Below are 21,694 nucleotides of genomic sequence, written 5' to 3' on the forward strand. Positions count from 1 at the left end.
CAAGCAGACCTACTTGTAGACATTGTGAGCACTGCTCTGTTGCCTAGATTTAGTCCCGCCCTTGCGTTTTTATTATTTTTGACCTTATTGCTCCTTTGATGAAGTCGTGAAGGTATGTTAACTAATATTGCCAAGGAAATGTAAATTTTGTCTTGCTGAAAAACGCGAAATTTAAGTGGTTCAAAATACAATATTTTCGCAAAATCGCGATATTTTCGGGGACTCAAAATCGCGAAATTAACATGTCGCGAAAATTTCATGTAATAAGGTATTTCAAAAGAGTGTTATTTGAACTCCTCACATCGTGAGCTTGGGCCGCCTGTGATGACAGCAGAACCCTTTCTCAAGCTTCAGATTTAGAAAGAATGCTGGGAAGTTTCACCACAGGTACCCCAAGCTCTATGGGAGATATAGACCGTGTGACCATTCTTCAGCGTTGTGTAAAAAACTCGTTCGCATTTTTAAATTTAAAAATCCTTATAATTTCGCTGTTACGCAACGGCCGCCACAACACTCACACAACGCTGAACAAAGGTCACACGGTCTATATCTTCTAAGGAGCTTGGGGTACCTGTGATTTCACGCAAGTTCGTGACGTACAATCACCTCGTTTCCAAAACGAGGTATATAAGTTTCCCGCCAAATTTCGCCCTATCATTCGATCGCTGACAGAAAACAACGTGCTTTGTTTTTGACACAAGTCGACAAACATGGAGGGTTTAATGGGGATGTTCGAAAAATTTGGCACAATGATAACAATTTTCAACCCTATGTATCCGCTACAGTTTGAACGATTTGGAGACGGAAACCCAGACGAGGATCCCGAGTTCAAATCACATTTATCAAATCTAAATCAGGGCCACGGAGTCGCTGGAGAACTCTGTGTGGATGAACGCTTCTACTCGAGCGTAGCGATTTACAACGCAGAGCAGAAAGCAAGGATGGCTTACGTATTAGAGGATCCTGTAGCTGAAGCAAAGGAAGCGCTGAAAATATCGCCATACTGCCCTGAGGCGTACAATGTGTTGGCTCAGTTTGAAGCGAAAACGTACGACGAAGCTCTCGGTAAGATTCATCAAATTATGGTTTCATGTTGTCAAACGTTTGAAAATAATGCATTGCGACCTCTTCAGGTAGTAAATCACAAAGTTCACAATTAAGTGAAGTGAAAGTTCGTAATTAAAAGCTTAAGCTTATCTCCTTATTTCGAATAGGCTTTCCAGCTAGCGCCAAGTAAGGTCTTTGATTTGCATGTGCTTTGTAATCCGATCCGAGATTGATGTGTGACAAATAGTAAGCTTACATTTGCAACACGAAAACTTGGGCTATGAGCGATATTTGCATACCATTTCATCGGTATTTCACTCTTACTCCATTGTTTGTGTGCGTATCTAATACAAATTTCTTGAAACACCTTCTTTTCTGTTCTTGTGCGGTGCAGGTACAGATTTACCGGTACACAAGAAGTCAAGAACCGAATCAAAATATTAAGGCCCCATCCACACTGACCCGGTGTAAATTTGAAAACGGAGAAATTTAAAAACGCTGCATAAAATGTTTTCTGTCCACGTTAACCCAGGTAAATTTGAAAACGATACGTTTCTTTGTTGAGCGTTTTGGAAAAGCTCTGTTTTCGGTGACCGAAAACGCCGGTTCAGTGCGGACGGTTGGCCTAACCAGGGAAAAAAAGATGCATTTTCAAATTTACCCGGGTCATTTCAGTGTGGACGGGGCCTAAATGACCAAACAGTTCAATTCTTCTCAACAAAAGAAATTCAACAGTTATTCTTTTGTTGACCTTACACCTAAACAGCTCTCAGTTGGGGTGGTCAAGAACCATGAATACTAATACTTTAACATAATTATTAACTGACCAATAAAATAGCAAAATTATTGTGCAGTGTTTTGTATGGCATAAAAATGAAAATTATGGCGATCAAGCTTTCTAACAATCATTTTTCATTGAATCAGGTTTCTACAACAAGGCTGTGGAAGTGGCACCAAATGTGAGTGATGAGTTTGATAAAGAAGTGTCTGAGAGAAGATGCTGGGGACTGAATCATCTGCGAAGCTATTTTCGTGCTGTGCACGGCCAAGCCAACACCTTACGCAAGTTGGGAAGGTATGAGGAATCACTCAAAAAGTATCTTCAACTGGAGAAGTTGGATTCAAAGTTCTACAGGTACATGTACTGTCTTCTAAATAACATGCTAATACAACTGTAGCAGTGGCAGATTTAGATGAGCCCTCCCACCCTTTATTTAGAGGGTCTATTATAGGGGGTCATTCAGTCCGCAGACCACCATTTTTTGTTCTCCCTAGACCCCCAATTTATTTTATTTTCTGCCAAGTCGGAGACCGCCATAAATTTCTTGACCAAAGACCGCCAGAAAATAGAAAATGAGCCCGTAGACCGAAGCTCAAAATCGGCTTAAACCGTCAGACCGCCAGTTGAAAAGAACCTGTTTTTACTTTGCCCTCCAACTCCCTCCCCACCCCCTACCTCTTAATCCATGAACATTATCTTGGTTGTTTATGAAGCGTCGTACCAGTTGCAAAGATTCACTGCACAAAACGTTGGCTTTGTCTCTTTTTGAAATTGCATCAAAAGTAAGAAATACATGTAGATGGATGATTTACTTTGACAACATACAGTTAAATCCCAATATAAACTCAAACCCTCAGTAACTCGAACCTTCTGCTAACACAAACCTTTTTTGATTGCCCTCCAGGTTATTTTCTTACTAATTTACCCTTGATATCTTAAACTTCTGATATCTTGAACCTTTTTTTATAACCCTTGAAGGTTTGAGTTATTGGGATTCAACTACAGTCAAAGTTCTCATAGGCGGACACCCTCGGGACGCGAAAAAAGTGTCCGTAACTGGAGCTGGCCGCTTACGAGAATGGTTCTCCTAAGTGAGTATGTGAAGCATCCCCTTCCTATCCCCTCTAGCTCCCACCTAACTGAAGGTACACATGTATCTCAGAGCACAAGTCAAATTTTATAAAAGTTGTAATGTGTGATTTTGGTTGTAAACTTTCATAGCTGGTCATCATTTGCCAACTGGAGGTACCATGTTCTGGAGGTGTACATGAAAATGGGTGATGACAAGGGAGCTCTCAAGTTTGCTCATAAAAAGTCCAATTCAGAAGCTTTCGGCCTGTCTTCCTCGTGTGGGGCGTGGTTCTGGACTAAAGCACTGCTTGACTACCGTTACAAGGGGCAGAGGGGCTTTGCAGAGGACTTCTTTGATATGCAAATCTCAGATGACCCAGAATCGAGAAATCTGTTTCATGGCTTTGAAGGCACAATCCTAAGAGCCTTTCAAGCATCGCCTGAGACTCTGAATTTCCTGACTGGAGAACGCAAGCTGCCAAACAGTCGCATCCCCTTTCACATGGGAAACTGGGCATCACTGTCTAATGTGGCCACTTATTGTCTGTCAAATGCCGAGCTCTGGCGCAACACTCCTGGAGCACTAGAGTGGGCTGCCCACAATGCTCGCACATTTATGTGCTCGGTGATCCTTAATCAAGACATAGAGTGCTGTAAAGCATTGAAGATCAAATGTAGTGCTAGCCAGTTTGAAGCACTGATCAGCAAAGGCATATTCTTAGATGCAAGGGTGACCAGCTGTGGAAAGTCATTAGTACATGTGGCTGTGTGTAATGAAAAGCCGCAGCTATTGAAGATGCTTCTTGATGCTGGTGCCAAGGTGAAAAAAAGCACAAGTGGACGAGGAATTCCACAGCCACTGCACATGGCATGCTACTACAATTTTAATCCAAAAATTATCAAGATTCTCTGCAATGCAGGTAATTGCGCTTAAGCATGGGGACTTTTTTTTATATATAGCTACCTGTATTACCAATTAAAGGGCTTAAGTGAATTTTAAATCACTGTTATTAATTTTCCAACTAACCTATTACCTTATTCAGGGCTGAGTCACTGAAAGGACAATGTCCACAGACACCCGGGAAAAAAAGTGGTCGGGCAAAGGAACATCATGCGCGAGAAGGAAAGCCGGACGAGTCCGACCACACTGGGACCCGGACATGAGCAATGGGGCCAGCCGAGACCGACTGTTGCAGCCTGCTTATTTAATTATTTTTATTAATTCTTATAACCTTGTCTTTAAATTCTTGAACCTCTCACCAACTCAAACCAAGCCATTTTCCTTGGAATTGCTTCACTCAGTCAAACACTGCTGTGCACAGTGTTTCTTCCAATGCCTTGAGCTGCCAATTTCTCAAATCAAATTATTTTTCTCCTTCCCTTTAAGGCCTGAGAAATGGGGTTATGTTTACTTTATGGGGTTATGTTATAATGCAGGTTGTTAGGCACCAATGTACCTAGAAAATATCAAATCTGTGAGCTGTATTTGTTCCTGGTTTGTTCGTGTTTGTTCAAGTTCATTTGTTTATAGCTTAATGGTTAGTGTGCTGGACTCTGGATTGAGTACCGGTAGTTTGATTTCGAGCCCTGGCCAAGGTCATTGTGACGTGTTCTTGGGCAAAACACTTTACTCTCATAGTGCATTTCTCCACCCAGGTGTATAAATGGATAATAGCAAACCAATACCGGGGGTCTCCCTGCAATGGACGACCATCCAATGCAGCAGGCAGTAGAATTCCTCCTAGTGGCTTTGATGCCTCAGAAAACAGGATAAGCTCTGGCAAGATGGGGCACTAGGCTTGACGTAGACCTTACCTTTTTTTAACTGTGGTACTTTTTTAGGTGGTGACCCAACAGACAAGTGTGGTCTTCATTACTCTCCTTTACAAATGGCAGCAGAACAGGGTGCAATTACAGCATTCAAAACTGCATTTGAATGCCTTCCAACTCACCGCAAGAAAGATCAGGGGGTCCTTGACAGCATTCTGCTTGCTGTGTTTCAGAGCTCATGTTACGAGTGTGTCACAGGCTTCGGAGACCTCTGCCAGCGGTGCCTCGGTGGTGACACAGCACACCCAACAGATGCCACCTGGACTGGTGTGCTTGACTTCCTCATCAGAGCTAAACTACAAACCATCTAAAAAGTATTTGGAAAGTATGAAAGAGTTTCCTGGAAAAAGGAAACTTTTTGCTTATTACAGCAGCAAGCTGCGAGACGAGGAACCAAGTGTGATCGCAGAAGGTCCAGGCGTGGGTCGAAAACCACTGTCGCTCATGCAGCCATCAAGCCTGTCCAATTTTCTGTCAGCACTGGGCCAGTTTGGAGATGTCCCTTTCAGCAGCAGTTCATTACAAAAGCAGCTACAGGATTCCAAAGCAATCCTGCCTAAGTCAGCAACATGCGAGAATTGCAAAGGAAGAGAAAAGAAAATGATGGTTTGTGGACAATGCCGTCAAACGTATTACTGCTCAAGGGAATGCCAGAAAAAGAATTGGAAGGTACACAAGAAATCTTGCTCACCCAGAAGAGAGTAGTAAGAAATCAAATGAACTAAAACTTTTACATCTCCAAGGATGATACATGTGCACTATCACAGTCAGCATTTTATTTGTTATAGCAAGCCCCAGGATTAAACAAATGACACTGTGTTCTTCACAGTTTTGCTTTTTTTAGTAAGCAGTTTCTAAAAAATGCTTTCTGTGTTATGTTGATCAAGAGACTCATCCATAACCGTGTATGTTTTCCAGAAACACCTTTCTTCTTTGGTGGTTAAAAAATTTTCAGAAGTTTTTCAGGTAGACAGGTTGGTCCATGGACGGCGGAGCATTTTTCCAACTGGGGGGGGGGGCTGACTAGTGACTTGAAGTGGGGGGGGGGCTTAAGAGACTCTTCTCTTATTAATTCTTTATTTTTTCTGTAAAAGTGGGGGGGGGGAGCTAAAGCCCCCCCAGCATAGGCTTACGAGCCGGGGGGGTGAGGGGGCTGCAGCCCCCCCAGTGCCGAAAATTTTCAAGGGCAAAAGGCTTAGAATTCGGGCAAAAAGCCAAGAGAAGAAATAGAAAATAAGCCGACAAATCTCAACATTACTTTCACAACGAATTACATCAACAGAAAAAAGTATTGGAAATATACCGAACTTTGTGGTTCAAAAGTCTAAATTTATCATTTATCTGCTTTCGTTTCCTCTCGCAAATTGCTATAATCATATTCGATTTTTTTTTACAAATTCTGCGTGACCCCTTAGTTTGATTCAGTTGCCATCATTTTGAATTGGCGAGGGCGACCAAAAGTTAGGATTTTCCACAGCTTGAACGTTTGCGTGCGGTTGATCCAGTATAAGACCTCGAAACAAAGCTGTTACAAATGTGAAGCTAATGCTTTTGACTCAAATGTTAATTGCTAAGTCTGCTTAGGGCTAGCTCAAAACTTTCAACAAAATGATTTAACCCAACTTCCCCTGAATGTTTTACACGCTTTTGTATACCTTTCAAGTGGGAGGGGGGGGGAACAATGTAAATTGGCTCGCCAATAATATTTTTTTTATAAAATAAAATTTTTAATGAATAAATAAAGTATTTCGGAAGAAACAGGATTAAGTGCTTGACATCTTCGAGCAACGCCACTAAATCAATTAATTTTTTTGTATACAACTTTTTCAACGGAAGTTTTTTTTCCATTTCATATGCGTCTTTATTCGTCTTTTAACTTATGTCTTTTTTTTTCGGGCAATAAGGTCTCGGCCCCCCCAGGTCCGAAGGTGCCCATACGCCTATGCCCCCCAGCCCCCCAGCCCGCCGTCCCGTGGTCGGGGTTGGTCAACCACCAAAATGTACCAACACATTGCTTGCTGCCAATGGATACTCTGGTGAATGAGACCACCAAAGAAGCAATGACATGGAATATGAGTATTTCTGATCCTTTCAAATTAAAGGAAACCTCAAAATAATAGTTTTCTAATATAGAATGGTTCTGACTGATAAAGATTAAGTCAAATTTTGAACAACAATTTTGAAAAACTTTGCCAATTTTTTAAAATGTGGGGTTCGTAGGCATCTTGAAACCCTTGAATTTCAGGAGTTTGATTTCAAGGTCTTGAAAGTACAGTCGAACCTCGATTATCCGGGCCTCAATTATCCGGATTTCTCGATTATCCGGACTTCCTTCTCTGGTCCCAATTGTTTCATGAATATTAATTAGTCACATTCAAGACCAGATGTAACTAAGTTCTATGACGATTTAAACGTTATTTCAAGGTGGTTTACCTGTCAAAAAACATTGGAAAACCCGTCTGATGTGTAGTTTCCAATTTGAGCAACAGGCAGGCAACTTCCTTATTCAGTTTCCACTAGCCATAAAAACATTCACACAAATAAATTTGCTTTCTGTCTTTGTTTAATTGTATTATACTGAAGTTTACAAAGCAAAATGGCAAAATTCAGAATGTTTGAATCCTTGCTATGAAGTGAAAAATATCGTAGAAGGTTCGATCGGTTGACACCGCACGTTTAGGTTAGCACCACGTGTAGACACCAGGCCCATCACGAAAAGATGCATGGAACGCCTGGAGGTTCAAAATTGTTTGCGAACGAATTGGCGTGTTTTCGTCGCCTTTTTCAGAGAAAAAGTGCCTCAAAATGATCAGTTTCTTCTGGAATTTTTGTTTCTGAGGATAGTTAATGCATCAGTCAATTCCAGCAGTGCCCATCTCCCCCCCCCCCCCTGGGCTAACCCCTGGGCATTAGCATTTCTTTAAAAAAAATTGGCAAATTCCCTGGGGTGGGGATGAAGGAACCGGGCAAATGCCCCGCTCCCGGGTTAATTGTTTTCAATCTCTCGATAGGTGATATAAGAATATAAATTATACGAGTTGTTGCTTCTTAGCAATGAAGAAATATCTAAAATTGAGAAAATATACCTTTAAAAACATCCACGAACATCCACGAGCTTCTCTAGTCATTCGTGAACTAGCTAATCTGCAACGTAGTCCACATCTTGGCCAATAAACGCTTCCATCACGAATACGCGACTCACTCCACGGTTTTGAAAGTACGTGTCAAATGCCCGGGGGTCAACCCGAGGTACGCAAATGCCCCACCCTCGGGACGGGCAACATTAGGAAATGGCCCGGGGTTGCCGGGGGGGGGGGATGGGTACTGCTGGAATTGACTGATGCATAACAGCTGATTTATCGCTATTATGGAGCGACGTTTCTTTTTTTTTCTGTTTAATGTGGAAAAATGGCCAAAGAAGCGGAGGATGCTGAAGATAGCGAACTATGCAGATCCGCACCACCGAATCCTGTCAGATGTTCTGGCTTATATTTTGGGCTCATTAATATTCATACTTTCGATTATCCGGACTCTCTATTATTTGGACTATTTAGCCTAGTCCCAATGAGTCCGGATAATCGAGGTTCGACTGTACTTGAAATTGGTTTTCAGTCCGTGATTTTTTTATTGAACGTCAAAAGGCTTCAAGGCAGTGAGAAGACCGCCAAAATAAGTGATTTTTCTCCCGTTTTTCAGCAAGCACATCAACGGCAGAATAGACTGGAAATCGTAGATTTGGGGTAAATTCCATGAAAAAAAGTCCTTGAAATTTCCAAGAAAGGGTCCTGGAAAGTCCTTGAAAAGTCCTTGAATTTTTGGCCGGAAAAAGTGTAAGAACCCTGAAAATGTGTTATCCATGATGTAGTTCCTTTTAAAGTTATCCCTGATAGTATTTTATTTAAATGTTAACAGACGTATAAAATGTATGATCATATTTATTATTTGATCTGTCTATTAGTGTTTTGCAAAATTATTTTTTCTGTAAGACATTGACAAATTATTATTATTATTATTTTTAAAAAAATAGGAAGTCTTTGAATCAAGTTTCAATGAGAGAAAGTCAAAGTTATTATTCCGAACAGAAAGATGAGCAACTTAAATCAGTTTTAAAATTTTATCAAAGTTAATTATTTTGTACATTGCATATCAAGATTTTTCAGAATAGAGTTGTAAAAGTTGTTATGCGAAGCAAGAGTTGTAAAATTGTTACAGTTAAATTAATCAACTTTTGAAAGAATTGTCTCAGAAGTTAATAAGTGATCCATTACAAGTTTTATAAAGTTCAGTTCCAGTTTATTTAAAATAATAATTTAATTATAAATAACACACCAAAAGTTTTGTTAGTCATGTAATTTGTAACTGTTACTTGATGGTTTGTAATAAATCACTTAATTATGAATTTTTGATAGCTTTTATTATTATTTTTTTTGAAGTCACATAGTCCCCCTGATTGCACTATCTTTTGGAAAAAAATGTCGTATACATTGTAACTGGGTTTGCACTATTCTCAGAATTCCTTAGCCTGCAAGTGCGGAGGGATTTGTGGCTGTTGTTTTAAAGTGGCTCATAATAGTTTAGTAAGAATTAGATATACCCGTTTTTGGTGTTCTATCGCAGCTATACTAATAACGTTTAGGAAAATATTTTAGTACAGACTTGTGCAAGTTTTACAAAAAAGCAAATTGAGGTCATTGTGACGTCAAAATTCGTTGCCATGGTAACGTCATATTTTGAGGAAAAATATACCCTATTTTGGACCTTTTGAGGCTAATAACTCTAAAACTACTTGCTGAAAGATCTTGTTTTTGATATATTTTTATCTAGCTGACAAAAGGAACATTTTTGCCAATTTTTAAAAAAAATCTAGCCAGGATTTGGAGTTACGTTTTTTTTAACAAGGAGGCAGCGTGGCCAAGTGGTTAGAGCGCTGGACGAAATCGGAAGGTCGCGGGTTCGAGTCCCGTCTGACCACTAGTTGTGTTGTTCTCGTAGTCCCGAGTTTAACTCCTCGCTACGTTTTATATAGCCACGCCTGCCTCCTGCCAGTTGGGATTTTCCATTTATTTTTTTTTTTTTATTTTATTCACATGCCCTGAAAAGCCCTGTTGGGGAGTGTCTTAAATATTTATTATTATTATTATTTATTTTTTTTCCATAAATTTAAGGTGGCTCTGAACCCCACCTACAGAAGTTTTTAAAAAATTGTTAGATTGTTTGTTTTGTCCAAAAGACAAAAATATATAAAAAACAAAAACTTTCACCGTCTAGTTTTTAAGATTTTAGTCTCAAAAAGTCAAATATAAGGTATCTTTGACAACTTTGGACGTTTCTATGGCAACGATTTTAGACGTCACGGTGACTTAAATTTGTTCATTGGTAAAACGTTTACAAAGTTGTACTAAAAGTTTAACCTCAACATTATTAGTGTAGCTGTAATAGAATGCCAATCAAAGGCTCTTCGAGCAACCTCATGGTAATTCGATGGATGAAGTGCCGACCTCCGCATTTTTTCTAAATAAGTGTCCAATAAAGTAAAGCAATCTCACTTTGCTTTATTTTTCCACGTGAGTTGCGACATTGATGGCTCGTGCTTTCAGGGGTTGTAGCGCTATTCAGTTTTCACAACCAAAATATTACCGGTTAGTGTATTACCTTTGATCCTTTTAAGCATTAAGTAAATTTGTTTTGTGAATATGTTTACTTTTCTGTCAGCACGTATAGCGTTATTTTTGAGCAGCGAAAAAAAATTGAGAAAAAAGATACGCCCGAGCACTTCGTGTATCTGCTCGAGTCAAAAAGATGAAAAACGGATGACGTGACACGAGGTGACGTGACGCGAAACAAAAACGTGCCGTGGATGTTGTGTTGACTAAAACACGTCACAAGGCGAGCGTAATAATTTTAACAGTTTTTAAGCGTAACTATATGTAGTTCATTGGTGCTATCAGTAATGTCACAATCTCACTTAATTTGCCTTCGAATGTTTTCTTGCGTGAATGGGTCATTGATAGTTTTTTTCTTCAAATAAGCGTTCAATAATGTAACACAATCTCACTTTATTTCCCTGTGAATTTCCATGGGAATTGCGTCATTGATGGTTCGTGCTCTCAGGCTTCGTAGCGCGAATTCTATTTTATCACAAAAAATATTTAAGTGTAACCTTTGATCCTTTTTAGCATTAAGTAAATTTGTTTTGTGAATATGTTTACTTTTCTGCCAGCACGTATAGCGTTATTTTAAGCAGCCATTAAAATTTGAGAGAAAGATGCGCGTTTCTGCACGACTCAAAAAGATGAAGAACGGATGACGTGACACGAAGATGATGTGACGCGAAAAAAAAACGTGCATGAATGTTGTGTTTACTAAAACGCGTCTTTGAATGTTTTCTTACGTGAATGGGTAATTGATAGCCTATGCTCTGAGGCTTCGTTGAGCGAATTCTTTTCTCTTTTATCACCAGAGGATAAGTGGAAGTGATCCTCTTTCGATTTGTTTTGTGAAATTCAATTTAGTTCCCTGAAAGAGAGAGACCCTGGAACGAGGTTGAGATTTGATTGACATGTGCTGAATGCGTTTAAAGGACCTTTCTGTCAGCACGTTTCTCGTTTTAATGCTAAATTAATTGCGGTTTGATATCAGAATCGAGTGAGTGAGTGTTCGAGTGAGAAAATGCGGCCCATAACATAACCTCATTACCATTCGGTAAAAATGGGAGTACATAAACCATGTGAATTCCTGACAAACTCCTGGAATTTTTGCATTTTCTGTCAAGGCCTTGGAAAAACTCCTTGAAGATTCTCTTTATTTTTCCTTTTTCAATTATGTACTTTTGAAAAACTCCTGTTATTAAAATAATGAAAATGCAGTCATAACCTGAAGTTTTACACCAGACCACACAACGGAATCTTCACCTCGTTTCCAAAACGAGGTATATAAGTTTCCCGCCAAATTTCACCTATCATTCGATCGCTGACAGAAAACAACGTGCTTTGAATTTGACAAACATGGCGGGTTTAATGGGGATGTTCGAAAAATTTGGCACAATGATAACAATTTTCAACCCCATGTATCCGCTGCAGTTTGAACGATTTGGAGACGGAAACCCAGACGACGATCCCGAGTTCAAATCACATTTATCAAATCTAAATCAGGGACACGGAGTCGCTGGAGAACTCGACGTGGACGAACGCTTCTACTCGAGCGTAGCGATTTACAACGCAGAGCAGAAAGCAAGGATGGCTTACGTATCAGAGGATCCTGTAGCTGAAGCAAAGGCAGCGCTGAAAATATCGCCATACTGCCCCGAGGCGTACAATGTGTTGGCTCAGTTCGAAGCGAAAACGTTTGAAGAAGCTCTTGGTAAGATTTTGTCAATGGTTTCATGCTCCTTTATGCTTTCAAATGATTGAAAGAAATGTATTGTGTCCTTTTCCATGAGTAAATTACAGAGTTCATCATTAAGTTAAGTGTAAGTTCGTAATTAAAAGCTTTTTAGGTTATCTCCTCATTTCGAATAGGCTTTCCAGCCCCAAGAAAACGAAGTGAACTTTGATTTGCATGTGCTTTGTAATCCGATATATCCGGACGTGTGAAAAAAAAAGATTAGGGTGCGTTTCTTTGGGAAAAATCCAAATCCGGATTCTTGATCCAAAAACGGATTTTGCGTTTCTTTACCTATATCCGAAAATGGATTAATCTTGGATCAATGATCTGAAGAATCCACACTTCGAGTGGATACATCAGATCATATCTGAATCCGGATTTTTAGGATTCATGATCCGTGCGTTTCTTTGGGAAAGGATTCGAAAAAAGTACCTTGACCCAGCGGTCTCTGCTGTGAAAATACAGGTTCGCTCTTTGTAAACACTGCCATACGGAAAGTTTTAGGCGGTTATTTCGATCAAAATACAAAAATATTTCACGATAAAAGGAAACGGTAGCTTCAGATAGGTATGTAGTATCATTTTAAATGGGATACAGGTTTTCTAGAACAGCCACTGTGTGCCTACGGAAGTTGTATCCTTTTGAAATTGTCACGAGTGAAATTTGCACTGATCATTTCGCAATCATTCTTCGCTCTCAGATGCTTTTTCGCCACATTGTGCTTAACGCTAAAGAAGATCTACTTCGACGTGTGGTTTTTGTAAAAGATTTTGTATGCTTAAATTATTTTAGCTAGAATACATTCGACGAAAAATAAATTTGTACTGATATTTTATGTTCTGTGCGAAATGTGTTTACGGGGTTGTCATGGCAAAAAATCCGTTTTCGGATTCTTCGTTTCTTTGGGAGCAAAGTATCCGTGTGATCTAAGATCAATGATCCAATTTTGGATTTTCCCAAAGAAACGCACCCTTAGTAAACACGAAAGTTGGGCTTTGAGCAATATTTACATTTTATCGGTGTTTCTCTCACATTCATTGCTTGTGTGCATATAAATTACCTTAAAGCATTTTTATACAATTAAACACTTTATAATGCTTTTATCTTTCTGGACAAAAGTTAAAGATTATTGACTCTTTTTGTTAAAAAACTTATAAGAGGGTGTCAATGGGGTGTAGCTATAGTCAGTAAGCAGCTAAAAAAAATGCTCCTTAGTCAGTAAACAGCTAAAAAACGCTACTTAGTCAGCAAGAGCAGGAGGGCATTTTGCGGGCGCATGCGTGCAACCGCTGTACAAAGACCGCGTGATCTTGGGAATAAAAATGGCGCGGAAGATTCAAACTTTGTTTTTTGTACTGTTTATCGTCACATAATTTAATATAGACGTAAATTTCGCTAAGAAAAAGTGTTTTGTTTGTGGCAAGGCTCTTATAAAGCAGATTTTCTGGCCTGCTTCTGGATCGTTGTTGCAAATAATGGGAAAATAGGTGGGACAGGTAGGAAAGCCTTCACCGACAAAAATCAAACAGGCCGTAAAAAGAGGAAAACATTTATTCGTGTGCTGGAGTGTGATATATTAGGATCAAAACTTCACATCAAATCAATTGCTGTAATACAGGCAGAGTGCGAGCAATATTATAGCTTGACGGGAGATTTTTTGCCTAAAGGGACGGCCACCAAAGAAAAGGGTTTTCCCCTGAGAGGAAAGACATGTTTGGGTGTTATGCACATGATAATGCAGCTCACTGATGACTCTAAAGCAAAGCCAACTTGCCCTTGACTGGCAAACAGGGTTTCCTGGAACAAGAGCTGCAGTTCTTTAAATCACATTTAGGCGACACAGAAGTAAAACAGTCGTTATAACAGAACGAACATCAATCTTAAAGAAACAAACGTTGAATGAAAATTTGAAAATAACATCGTTTATAGTTAAAAATTATTTCTTAAGACATTTTATGCAGCAGTTATTAGAACGTTTCTTAAAAATATATATATCGCTTGTTCGTTTCATGCTATTTTTTGACCGGTGATCAAGGCTAGATTTTTGCCCCCGCAGGGTTTTGGCCCAGAGGCCAAAACCCGAGGAGGCACCCTAGGACTCCCCGCGTGTATAACAAGGACAAAGAATATTTGTTGAAAAAGTAAGAAATGTGTTTGTAATGGGCGAAGCGTTCTCGATTTGACAAAACTAGGCGCGCACGGTCGTGACGGGTAATATTTTAGCAAGCGCGCACGGTGGTGTCGGGTACTTGCAACCACGAGGTCGCGTTTGGTAACCTTCGCGTTTCGAGATTCGCCATCTGCTAGCAGCGTTTTGTTTTCCGGTTTTGGCCTACGCGTGTTCACAGATTTGTTCGAGCGGTTTCTCTGCTTTGGTTGTGTTAAGTGATATTTGAAGCAAATGTTAGTAATACGTCGAAAGATTTCGAGCAATTGGTTTCGTGTTCTTGGCTACGTGCCGGCTACCTATGTTCCAAGCGTTACATTTGTAAGGTTTGCTTTCGGAGGTTTGTTGTATCGTATACATCTTACAAGTTACAACGAGTAATAAACAAACGCGTGAACTTTGTCATACAAGGCCTAGGTACAACGTAATTCGTATCGCTAACAAACTGTCAGATTATTTGATCCAAAGAGTGGGTTGTTTTCTCGAATCTTTGAATGTGCCATATTTTGTTACTCGTGGAATTTTTTAGGCTTTTTGGCCTGGAAATTATTGTAAGTTTATTTTGAATTTTATAAGCCCGGGAATAAGCTTGTGTGTTGTCATCACGAATAATGTGTTATGTGTTATTTCCGCTAAGTGTTATTTCCGCGCGCTAGGTAATATAATTCGACTTGAACTTGTGAATATTTTTAGGACGCAACGGTGTCACACAACAAGAAATTCCGCATGACACAGTAAAAGAGAAGCCTAATTGTGCAGTCCATCGGCATTAATAATTAAAGGCGACAAAAAACAAATTATAAAAAGGCGGGGGCAGCTTTATAGTGAGAACTATTACTAGTGATAAAGGAGCCAAAAATGTACTAATTAACATAGTAAAATGTAAACAAATAGTCTACCAGCAAAGAATTACCATAACACTTTAAAATTAATACCGATCTCAGTTATTCTTTTTTTTTTTCAACGGAATAATTGTGGGACATCGAAATGTGAAGTTATTTTGACCAATGCTTAAGTTTAAGGAAATAATCACAAACGATAGTTTCTCTGTTAGAATAAACCAGCGAGAACGTACGTTAAAAAAGCTAAAAATTACCACAATTGACCATTTTTTAACGCTACCTTCGCAGCATTAGACGATAGTTCAAGTACTCCAGGCTCCATATATCATTGGTATACGCTGGAGATCAAGGTTAGATTTTGAGATTTTTGCATCGTGGGAACGATGAAATTGCAGTTTTATGAAAAATCTGAACAAAATCATGACCACTCGCTCAAGCCTGGGATACTTGATTATAACATCGTATAGTTAAAACTGCTGTTTTATATTTTAGTACTAAGTAGCCGTAGCACTTTGTCCGTTTAGATCTCCCAGCTATTAAAAACATGAGCAAGGTATTTAGGTTCTCGACATTCGGTCGCCATTTTGTCCACGCGCAATGTTTAATACACATAGCCAAAGTCGATCAGATAAACGGCACGCCGACACCAAAGTATGCTTCTTGTTGTCAGAAGATAAAGCAAGGACTCCTAGTATCGTATACAGCAAATAAAACTTAAAACACCTTTTATTTTGAGCTGAAAATTAGGCCATAAACTGTGAAAAATATGTAAACAATCGATAGCAGAACTTCTCTGTCGTGCGCACTAGCCCATATCGACGCATGCGCACGCAAAATGCCCTCCTGCTGTCAGCAAGCAGCAAAAAAATCGTTTAGTCAGTTAGTTGACATGATTTTGAGTCCTGCAGAGTCTTATAGTGGTTCCCAAGTGCTGTCGCACTTTTTCCAGCTTGCAATGTTCTTGAACAGTACATCAAATCAGCTTGAAGAACATTGTTTTTTTAAAAACCCAGCCTAACCACTACCCTAATTTGTCTTCCATTTCGAGTTGTCAAGATGGAAGGAACCAGAGCATCACTCTCCTCATCATCATCCTCAGACAAGTGAGACAAAGATAAACTGGAATCAGAGTCAGAGTCATACTCTTCGATAAATTCCTCTTCCTCTCCTTTATTAATAAATTAATGACTTCTTCCACATTGCTTTCAAGAGGATCTTGTGGTAGGCTTAGCCCGTATGCTGACATGGGCAATGTGCCAGCTGAAAATTTTGTTGATTGCTGCCTAACAGTAAGCTGTCAAACACACTGTCCATGTTCACTCGCCCATTCCCTCATCTTTGCAATGTTCACCTTGTCTATGGGCACTACTGGGATAGGAGTTAATTTCTCAATAGCAGACAGATCCATTGCAAGTTCTGGAACTGGATAGTAGGATCTCCGGTGGGTGAAGTATTCAACAGTTCAGTTTGTTAGTCGCTTGATAAATTCTCTCATTCCCAGTTTCCAAACTCTCGGTAGTAGTCTAGCAAACTTAGCTAAACTTGGTGCTGGGTGTTTCATCCTCGTAGTTGCGTGAAGGTTCTTTACCACCAAAGTCAACAGAGACTGTAGGTTGATCGCGTTTGCAGCATCTGGACTCATGAATTCTTATAGTTTTAGAAGACATCTAATGCTGTTTAACATAAGCTCACAAGATTTCATGGTCTTGCTGGCTACTGTGCCCTCTGGTTCATTGGTGATTCTTTCTGAGCCAATCTGCAATTTTATTGTGGATCTGGGACACATCTTTTGAGGACCTTGTAACACCCTGTAGACAGGTTTGCGCATCTGCAAGGGTAGAATCCATACCTGTCTGGCCTCGCAAATGAATTCCAAAGTTACGAAATAGGTCCCCAAGGTGTGTTAGGAATTCAACCGTACCGTCCAAAGGGGTTACAAGCTTGACAAGAAATATTTCTTTCTTTTTTATTTCACAATAATCTTGTTATTCTCAAAAAATCTTCATTTCTTTTTATCAATTTCTAACTTTTATTGGTCGGCTTTGCTCCATATACGCTTAAAAATCACATGCTTTTATACGCTTGTCAGTTAATATTTTGTAATTTATACGCTTACGATAGCGAAAAAAGTCCTTTATACGCTAAGCAGTTAACCCCATTGACACCCTCTTATAACAGTCTCAAAAATATTAGAAACAATATTCAAACAGTTCACTTCAACAAAGGAAACTCAACAGTTATTTATTTGCTGACCACACCTAAACAGCTCTTAGTTGGGGGGTCAGTGGTTATTAATACTTTAATAATATTTTTTATAGTATTTAACTGATCAACAGAATACACAAATATGTGGTCAGTGTTTTGTTTGACAGAAATGTAAATTATGGGGATCAAGTTTTATGATAATCATTATTCTTTTAATCAGGTTTCTACAACAAGGCTGTGGAAGTTGCACCAAATGTAAGTGATGAGTTCAATAAAGAGGTATCTGAGAGAAGATGCTGGGGACTGAATCATCTGCGAAGCTATTTTCGTGCTGTGCACGGCCAAGCCAACACCTTACGCAAGATGGGAAGGTACGAGGAATCACTCAAAAAGTATCTTCAACTGGAGAAGTTGGATTCAAAGTTCTACACGTACAGGTACTGTTTAATAACATGCTAACACATGTGATCTCAGCAGTGAGACCCAGTGACCCAGTGGGACTTTGTCTTCAACCCCCCTTCCCCGCCTTCCTGCCCCTTAGAGACCTGAATCCATCGCCATTTGTTATTTATGAGACATTCCCCTGTTGCAAAAATCCACAGCACCAAAGTACAAAAAAGGTTGCTTTGTCTCACTTAAAACTCGCATCAAAGGTGAGACAAAGATGGATGACTAACTTTGACAGCAGATATCACAGGTAAATAAGTCTTTTATATCGCTATGACAGGGATTTTAAGTGTGTCAAAGTGAGTTACAGATTTGATCACATCAACTTTGCCACATCTTTGATGAAGTCAAAGGAATCCTATCTTTGATCAAAATCCAAGACAGCCTTTGTGGCGATCAAAGGTATGCCAAAAGTTTGCTGATGCAAAAGTTTGATAGCCCTTACCACCTTTTCCTGGAGTCAAAGGGTTATAATTATGTCAAAGCCAACTTTTCATGCCATGAGAAAGCCGTTGGTAGGTAATTCAATTTTGATATAAATGCCTTTTGACCTGCTCCCAATGGCTTTATATTGTGTAATTGGTACATGGTTAAATTAATATTTTACAAGTATCTCTGAGGCCCAGGGGATTCATCAAGGTCTGGAGCTTGAGGGCATTAGGGTTTTGCACCCAGGCAAGTATCAGCAATATCCTACCCTCTTTGGTAAATTGAAGTCCGTTCAAATGTTGAAAACAGCCACGCAAAGTAATGTTCGCAGCAGTCAATTTGCCCAGCAGCTGGCCCTAATGAAACCCTGGAGGCCTTTGTAAAATGTTAGTTTGTGTCTATTATGGGTTCATTATTATAATTTATTAGCGCGCAGGAATTTGAAGGGAAGGGTTTTGGAAGTGGGAAAAAAGAGTATGTGAAGCATCCCCTTCCTATCCCCTCTCCAACCTAACTGAAGGTATATCAGAGAACAAGTCAAATTTTATAAAAGTTGTAATGTGTGATTTTGATTGTTAAATTTCATAGCTGGTCATCATTTGCCAACTGGAGGTACCATGTTCTGGAGGTGTACATGAAAATGGGTGATGACAAGGGAGCTCACAAGTTTGCTCATAAAAAATCCAATTTGGAAGCTTTTCGCCTGGCTTCCTCGAGTGGGGCGTGGTTCTGGACCAAAGCTCTGCTAGACTACCGTTACAAGGGACATCGAGGCTATGCCGAGGACCTGTTTGATGTGGAGATCTCAGATGATGACCCAGAATCAAGTAGTCTGTTTCATCACTTTGAAGGCACAATCCTAAGAGCGTTTCAAGCATCGCCTGAGACTCTGAATTTCCTGACTGGAGAACGCAAGCTACCAAATTGTCGCATCCCCTCTCACATGGGAAACTATGAATCACTGTCTAATGTGGCCACTTACTGTCTGTCCAATGCTGAGCTTTGGCGCAACACTCCTGGAGCACTAGAGTGGGCTGCCTACAATGCTCGCACATTCATGTGCACCATGATTTTGACTCAGGACAAAGAGTTCTGTAAAAGATTGAAGATCAAATGCAGTGCTAGCCAGTTTGAAACACTGCTCAGCAAAGGCGTATTCTTAGATGCTAGGGTGGAGAGTTGCGGGAAGACATTGGTTCATCTTGCTGCATGTGATGACAAGCCACAGATATTGAGGATGCTTCTCGATGCTGGTGCCAAGGTGAAAACAAGCACAAGTGTTTCTGACCTTCCACAGCCACTGCACATGGCATGTTATTACAATTTTAAGCCAAGAATCATCAAGATTCTTTGCAATGCAGGTAATTGCGCTTTAACAAGCAATTTATGTTATAGCTATAACTAATTAAATATTTTGTTGTGATTTCTTAACCTCCAACCAACTCAAACCATTTCCATTGGATTTGCCTCACTCAGTGAAACACTCACAGTGTTTCTTCAGATTTCTTGAGCTTCTAATTTCTCAAACCAATTTTTTCTTTTCCTGGTAATAATAATAATAATAATAATAATAATAATAATAATAATAAATGATGCAGACCTTACCTTTTTTCACCTTTATTGTGTTTTTAGGTGGTGACCCAACAGACAAGTGTGGTCTTCATTACTCTCCTTTACAAATGGCAGCAGAACAGGGTGCAATTACAGCATTCAAAGCTGCATTTGAATGCCTTCCAGCTCACCGCAAGAAAGATCAGGGGGTCCTTGACAGTATCCTGCTTGCTGTGTTTCGGAGCTCATGTTATGAGTGTGTCACAGGCCAAGGAGATCTCTGCCAGCTGTGCACTGGTGACGATGAACCACACCCAACAAATGCCACCTGGACTGGTGTGCTTGACTTTCTTACAGAGCACAACTACAAACCATCGAAAAAGTATTTGGAAAGCATTAAAGAACTTCCTGGAAAAGAGAAACTTTTTGCTTATTACTGCAGCAAGCTACGAGGTGAGGAGCCAAGTGTGATCGCAGAAGGTCCAGGCTTGGGTCGAAAACCACTGTCGCTCATGCAGCCATCAAGCCTGTCCAATTTTTTGTCGGCGCTAGGCCAGTCTGGAGATGGCACTTACAGCAGCGGTTCATTACAGAAGCAACTTCAGGATTCCAAAACAATCCTGCCCAAGTCAGCAACATGCGAGAATTGCAAAGGAAGAGAAAAGAAAATGATGGTTTGTGGACAATGCCGTCAAACGTATTACTGCTCAAGGGAATGCCAGAAAAAGAATTGGAAGGTACACAAGAAATCTTGCTCACCCAGAAGAGAGTAGTAAGAAATCAAATGAACTAAAACACTTTTTCATCCTTTTAAATTAAGATGAATACACGTATGCTGCCACAGTCTGCATTTTATTCTTTATAGCAAGCCCCTGGAGGGGTACTCCCCCTAAATGCCTATACGGGTATGTGCTGCCCAACGGGTCATCATTTTGGGCTCTCAATCAAGAATGGGGTATCCATTTTTGAGATGATTTTTAGAATGTAGTATATTTCGAATGCATGGAAGTTTCAAACTACAGTCGAACCTTGATTTAATGAACCTCTATGTAGCAAAGTCCTCAATATAACAAATCATATTCTTCGCCCTAGTTATAGTAAAATAAATGGAAAAGAACCTTTCGTTACATCGAGGTTCCACTGTATCAACAGTCAATAGAGAATGCCAAAAATTGTCTTTTTTCTAGAACGGGGTATCATTTTTAATGCAAATTCTTTCTTGAACTTTGGAGTACTTTGGAGACATGGGCAGCACATACCTACCCAAAACATACCTGAGTACCCTCCCGGGGGGAGGGGGGAAGCTCCAGGATTAAACAAATGACACTGTGTTCTTAACAGCTTTGCATGATTTTCAGTCAACTGTTTCAAAAATGCTTTTTGTCATGTTGATCAAGAGACATGTCCATAACCAAACATGTTTTCCTGAAACACCTCTCTTTTCTGGTGGTTGACAAATATTTAATAGGGGGTTTTCAGGGTTGGTTAACAGACCACCAAAATGTTACTCTACACATGGGTGTGTTGCCAATTGACATTCTTGGTGATTATGAGCTTCACTACTTTACAAGTTAAAACAGATGTATATTTATTAATGTATTATGATAATCGTATTAGACATATTAGATTTTGCTGTCGATGATTAATTTTGCAACATAACTTTTTCTGTACGATATTACATTTTTTTAAAAAAAATTATGAAGTTGTATTGAGCCTCAATGAGAGGAAGTCAAAAGTTTTTATTTCAAAGAGAAAAATGAGCAAATATTTAAATCAGTTTTAAAATTTTATCAAAAAGTTAATTATTTTGTACATTACCTATCAAGGTTTCTTCGAAATAAACTTGTCATATTTTTTAACTATTAAGAGTCGTAAAATTGTTACATTAATTTTATTTTTATGAAACAAAAATTTGTTAGCACAGCTTAAGATTGGTTTTTC

The 21,694-nt window shown here is 39.5% G+C and overlaps 2 protein-coding genes across 2 annotated transcripts; both read left to right on the plus strand.

Moving 5' to 3' along the window:
* The first annotated feature begins 669 nt into the window (after positions 1 to 669).
* LOC144632273 (uncharacterized) lies at positions 670 to 5,169 on the plus strand. The gene is made up of 4 exons (XM_078490884.1): positions 670 to 1,065; positions 1,972 to 2,182; positions 3,050 to 3,819; positions 4,742 to 5,169. The coding sequence occupies exons 1-4, from the start codon at positions 711 to 713 to the stop codon at positions 5,038 to 5,040; spliced, it is 1,635 nt and encodes a 544-aa protein (XP_078347010.1). The 5' UTR covers positions 670 to 710; the 3' UTR covers positions 5,041 to 5,169.
* A 6,539-nt stretch (positions 5,170 to 11,708) lies between these two features.
* Positions 11,709 to 21,634, plus strand: LOC144632265 (uncharacterized). The gene is made up of 4 exons (XM_078490873.1): positions 11,709 to 12,088; positions 17,547 to 17,763; positions 18,791 to 19,563; positions 19,835 to 21,634. The coding sequence occupies exons 1-4, from the start codon at positions 11,734 to 11,736 to the stop codon at positions 20,524 to 20,526; spliced, it is 2,037 nt and encodes a 678-aa protein (XP_078346999.1). The 5' UTR covers positions 11,709 to 11,733; the 3' UTR covers positions 20,527 to 21,634.
* Positions 21,635 to 21,694: the final 60 nt, after the last annotated feature.

This window comes from Oculina patagonica, chromosome 12 (assembly GCF_052425735.1).
Source record: "Oculina patagonica isolate OP01 chromosome 12, crgOcupat, whole genome shotgun sequence".
NCBI lineage: Eukaryota > Metazoa > Cnidaria > Anthozoa > Scleractinia > Oculinidae > Oculina > Oculina patagonica.